The 6,000-nt window shown below is 39.3% G+C and overlaps 1 protein-coding gene across 3 annotated transcripts in view; it reads left to right on the forward strand.

The window, feature by feature from the left end:
* Positions 1-5,719, forward strand: part of LOC143887755 (AT-hook motif nuclear-localized protein 28-like) — a 29,580-nt gene extending 23,861 nt beyond the window's left edge. For 2 of the 3 annotated variants that reach the window (XM_077391925.1, XM_077391927.1), the window contains exon 3: positions 4,955-5,719. In XM_077391925.1, the coding sequence (XP_077248040.1) occupies positions 4,985-5,533 (549 nt within the window). In that variant the 5' untranslated portion in view covers positions 4,955-4,984 and the 3' untranslated portion in view covers positions 5,534-5,719. Of the gene's footprint in view, positions 1-3,485; positions 3,549-4,954 lie in introns of all 3 variants that reach the window. The other variant, XM_077391926.1, reaches the window with a different exon arrangement.
* Positions 5,720-6,000: the final 281 nt, after the last annotated feature.

The raw sequence follows: 6,000 nt of genomic DNA on the forward strand, positions 1-6,000 counted from the left end.
TCCTGAGAGCTTTATTCCATCTGAACAGGATATTCTGGCATATGATGGCACTCACATAGATGTAATCGGAACTCTGGTCACTGAGATACAGATCGGAGGAGAGGACTTTGAGATAGAATTCCAAGTTTTAGATATTAAGGCTTCATTCCTACTATTACTTGGCCATCCGTGGATGCACAAAGTATAAGTTTTATCTAAACCTTCAAGCTCATTAACAATATTAGTAAAACGAGAATGGATTTCGGAAATGGATTCATTTACATTCATTTTAAATGCTTCAAGGTCACTAACAAGAAGACTAACTTTAGACTTTTTGACTTGTGAAGTCCCCTCATGAGTGGTTTCAAGGATTGTCCATATATCCTTAGCCGTTTTACAAGTAGAAACCTGATTGAATTCGTCGGGAGATAGAGCACAAAAGATTGTGTTTGCTCCTTTAGCATTCAATGCGGCTCTCTTCTTTTGAGCGGCTGACCACTCACTTCTTTCTTCTGTGGGAACAATGTATCAATCTTCAATTAATTTCCACATTTCATAATCTAAAGATTCTAAAAAGAAGCTCATTCGGGTTTTCCAATACCCTTAATTTGAACCATTAAAGTATGGGGGTCTAGAAACGGATTGTCCTTCAACATATCCGGATGGGGTTGCCATTATCTTTTTCTCTTCTATTTTTAAAATTTTTAAAAACTTAAATAAGAGCCTTAAGCTTTGATACCAAATGAAATCCCAGGTGTGATGGCAACCCAAGAGGGGGGGGGGTGAATTGGGTTATAAAAGCTTTTGCCAAATAAAATGCGAAAACTAAAAACAATGACAAATTAAAATGTTTAAGCACATAAATGAAAACAAACAACAAATGCACAAAGAGATAGAAAGAGATAGAAAGTGTGCACCCGAGATTTATAGTGGTTCGGTCACTCATGGACCTACTCCACTCCACCAAGACCTCTTGGTGATTTCACTACGGATTCCCTTGATGGCGGAGAATCAACCCAATTATAAAGATGGTTCGGCTACGCCTCGCAAGACTCGCTACGAACCGGAGAAAGCTACTTGTCTCTAACACTTGCTCTTGAGATGGCTTCGCGTCTCTTCGTACTCGCTAAATTACAATGTTCTTTTGAAGAAAGAAAAACAAATCCGTTCAAAGAGGTTTTCAAAGGATGGAAGAAAGATCTACAAATATAAGCCCAATCCACTTCCTTGCTTAGAGATGAGAGAGGCACTTAAATCACTTTGATTTGATCTTGTAGATGTTCAAGATAATGCAAAAATATGTTTAAGAAAGGTTTGGATAGAGTATATCTAGTCCATTTGAAAATATGACAGTTTGGGGGTAAAACTATAATAATCTGGGTTCAAAGAGTCAAGCCTCGCAGTCCCCAACGACTCTTTTACCAGACCGACGTGGTCGACTGAGCCACGGCAGTCGTCCGCCCCTATCGGGCAAACCTTTTTAATTTCAAATTTCAAACCGTCGCGGTCGACCGGCCCCATGGTGGTCGCCCGGCGAGGGCTACCTGTTTGATAAAAAATTAAACTCAAAACCCTTTCACGGTCGACCGGACCTATGGAGGTTGACCGGCCAGACCATGCTGGAGTGTTTTTGGATTTCCAGAAACACCTCCGCGGTCGTCCGGGAATCCCTGATCGACCGGCCCGCTATTCTTCGACAAGTGCTGGATTTCCAGCTACCTTGCCGCGGTCGCCCCTGGGAACCCCGGTTGACCGGCCCTATGTTAATTCCATTTTAACATATAAAGATTAGTGGCTTTTGGGCTATGGTCTTTGGGCTTAAGTCCTATGATTTCAAATACATTTTCAAGTTAGTTTTAAAACATGTTTAAGTGCATTTGACATCTCTAAACACAAAGGAGAGGAGAATACATTATAAAAAGACTTGAAAATCACTTCAATCTTCTCTTGAACTTCAAGGCTTCAAGCCCACTATGCTTCTTGGATCATCCTAGCTTTGGCACTCCAAATGCTTTCCAATTAAGCATCTAGGCTTCAGTCCAAGCTTCCTTGAATACACACTAATGAGATCCACAACTTAGACAACCAAAACACATTAGTGATATATAATCACTTGTGTATGGAATCATCAAAACAAGAAGGTAATGCCAAGGTGGGAACCATTGGGCATACATATTGGGCATACATAGATGATCTTGAAATTCAAGGTCAATGGCTCCTCTTACCTTGGATGAAATCTCAATGGAAAATCCTCTTCGCAAGAGGTTTTCCTCCAAATTCCAAGCTCTAAGATCTAAGAGCCAAAATTCAAATTTCAAAGTTTACAACTCTAAAGTTCTAAATGAAATGAGAGGGAAATTGGATGTAAAATGACAAAAACATCCCTAGCTATTCTAAAATGATAAAAATGCCATTACCTCCAACAAAATAACAAAAATGCCCCTACTAATGCTAAAAGACAATAAAAAGTCACGAATAATGCTCAAAATCACTCATCTGGCACTAGGCTAATGCCTAAAATGGAAAAGCTACTACACTAATGAGCATGCAAGGTCCAATGTAGAGATTACAGGGGATGCTCCTGTATCAAATCCCCCCCGACACACACCTACATACACTAACAAAAATAGAATTTTTCGTTAACTTACTGGCATCGGTCGTACTAAATATAACAAGGAAATTGACACTTAACCTTCAGGATGTAAATGCTACAATTATCTACACTTTTCTTTTTACTAAGAAAGAAGCTCTAACATGGTGGCAAAACCAAGAGCCCTACTTGATGGTTTGCAAATTTGCATGGCATTTGAGTTCACTAATCTCATTGCAGAGATGGATAGCAAGGTTCTTGTGTATCTAACAGAGAAGATAAGTGATAACCCTTGGTCAACCAGCTATCATTGGTAGGAAACATTGGATCTTCTTTCCATCATGAACCTAGTTGTTCTGCATCAATTTAGGGAGGGTAATTTCATGGCCAATGGTCTAGCGAATGAGTTTGTTTCGTCCAAACCAAACCACGCCTACAGGTCTTAGACGGAGTTTCCTCAAAAGGCAAGAGGAGTAGCAAGACATGATGCATTGGTTCTCCATAATATTTGTTCTTCGGCTAGTTAGGGCTTTATGTTTCGTCCAAACCAAACCATGCCTACAGGTCTTAGATGGAGTTTCCTCAAAAGGCAAGAGGAGTACCGAGACATGATTCATTGGTTCTCCCCAATATTCATTCTTCGATTAGTTAGGGCTTTCTTTTGTTCTTCTATTTTTAGGTCTCAAGCTAGATTGTATAGTGTGACTTTCTTTCCCTTGTGTTGCTGTTGAGGTAAAGTGATTAATCCTCATATGTGCTTTTCATTATATATAATATTTGCAGTTCGTCCTGGGACCACTCTTTTTTTCTGGGTTTAAAAAACCGTGATTAAAATCCATGAGTAAATTGTGATAAATTATGAAGCAAGATGAATGCTACTTTACACTCATGAGTACAATTGTCGCATTCTTAACAGATGATATGCTAACATGGCTGCATAATTAACATGATCGTGATTGCCATAAATAACTCTGGCGAGGTATTTTGCAAAATCTCCAATGTTTAATTTCCTAATTTTTCCGTTAACTTCCCAACATCGAGGAACTCCTCGAATATCACTTTCTATATTTTCAAGTACCAAAAATGCCCCTTCCACCTTTGATATTATACCGCGCTATGACGTCCATTTTTGCGCTTTATTTCTCCGCGCACGAGAAATCACAATGATAATGTAGTTTCATCATTGGCCCCATTTACAATTTAGTTCATTTATGAATTGTTAGAATGAACACAAATAAAAATAATTAAATGTAATCGAAAAATAATATAAAAAAATATTCCTTTAAATATTTGAAAAGAGCCCTCACAAAGTTTTATGCACACATAGGGATTTGGTGGGGACCATCGCAGAAGGCATTTCACTGACCGGTTGTTGCATGAGAGAGCAGCCACATAGGATAAATTAAATGAATAAGATAAAAAGTTAATTCATCCTATGTGGCTGCTCTCTCATGTAAAAGCCGGGCCACAAAATGCCTTCTGTGATGGTCCCTAGCAAATCCGATGTTTTGGGGGGCATTTGCTAGGGACCATTGCCAAAGGTATTTCATGGCTGGGCTCATATGAATTAAAAGAATAAGACAATCTGAGCCTGTGCGGCTGCTCTCACATGCAACAGCCCAACCACGAAATGCCTTGGGCGATGGTCGACAAAATCTAAGCCTATGTGGCTGCTCTCAAATGCAACAGCCCAGCCGTGAAATGCCTTTAGCGATGGTCCCTAGCAAATCCGTATATATGTATATATGTGTAGGGAAATGTTATCAGGACAACCATGTTGTTGTTATAATTGCACAAATGCAGCATATCTTTTCTTTTTATAATTGCACAAATGTATATATGTCAGAGCTTTTTGGAAATGGTAGTGACCTTTGACAGCTCTTTGACTGGGGGACTTCCCTTGTTTTACACATTTTAACTAGCTGATGAGTACTTTTTTGGACTTTTGATAGCCTTTTAACAATGTAAAACAAGATGAGCTTGCCCCAGTAGCCTATATAGCCTATATAGGCTATTTTTGCCCCTCTTAGTAATCTATTAAACACAAAACCATTTCCTAGGGCTCGTTACAGTGCACACATTAATTGGATTGTAGGCCCGCAATCCTATTAGATTACAAATATATAACCAGAATCCTACACACAATCCTTTTAGATTTTTCGCAAGCCCAATATAGCATGTACTGTTTCAATATATCGTCGAGGTTGTATTATACGTAAAAAAACGCGCGTGGCAGAAGTTCTTAGAGGCTATTTTCGTCATTTCAATTACTCCACAATACAGCTAGATACACGCCCCTAAGTCTCTCTCTCGGCCTATATATTGGCTTCACTATTTGCTCTCTCTCTCATATATATTGGCTTCACCATTTGTTTTCCTCATTAGGGTTTCTGATCTCTCTTCTGGCTGTGAGAAATGCCGATCAAGCTGCTAGAAATCGCTGCCGGGTATGACATTATAGAGTGCGTGGTCCACTTCGCTCAACGCCATACTTCCTGGCTCATCGTCCTCTCCGGCAACGGAAGGATAAATCACGTCACTATCCGGCCACAACTTAGTGTTTTCCTACCAATAGTCACAGTCCCCGGTGTTGATCATTCCATCACTTATGAAGGCGATTTCGAAATATTGTCCATTAAGGCCACCTTCTTCCCTCCATTTGCATCCTTATCCTCCATCCGCGATTGTTTCAAGATCTCATTCAGCAGTGTTCGAGGCAGCAGGATTAGTGGAGGCAGCGTTGCCGGATCTTTAATCGCTTCCGGCACTGTCATCCTCGTCGCTGATGTTTTTCAAAGTCCGATTTATGACCGTGTCCCCAATGACCGTGTCGGAATGCAGGAAGAAGATGAGGAGGAAGATAATGATGATGATGATGATGATAATGATGATGATCTGGATGATGATGATGTTATGGATGATGATGATATGGATGATGAAGATGAAGACGATGGTGCTCCCTGATCATTTCTTTTTTTTCTATAACCCATTTTAGAAAATGCATGCATGGTATTAATTTTAAGTTTATAATTAAGTATAGGTGAACTGACAGGATTATGTGATAATCCAAGCACTTTTGTGTTAAATCCATAAGCGAGATGCGGCTTATTATGATATAATCAAAACTGGTTTTATTATAAAATGTTTCTAGTTTTGTAGATTACTATTGATCCAAGTAAATTTTGATAATCTGATCTTTAATTTGGATAATCTGATCTTTTTTATGTTGATCAACCCATGGCTCACATGATGGATCATTTCCTTGGAAAATGATATCAAAACCCTAATCAAATGGCAGTGTTGATTGGATGGATTTGTTCCTCAGATAAAAAATGAAGTTATTATCCATTGTTAATCCATGAACTCTACTACGTGATGGGCGATTAAGATCAACAGTCCAATCTTCACACATAGGCCAAAGGTCACGGGCA

Source organism: Tasmannia lanceolata, unplaced genomic scaffold, assembly GCF_043159265.1.
Source record: "Tasmannia lanceolata isolate RefF3 unplaced genomic scaffold, GAP_Taslan_0.1 ptg000012l, whole genome shotgun sequence".
NCBI classification, from domain to species: Eukaryota; Viridiplantae; Streptophyta; class Magnoliopsida; order Canellales; family Winteraceae; genus Tasmannia; species Tasmannia lanceolata.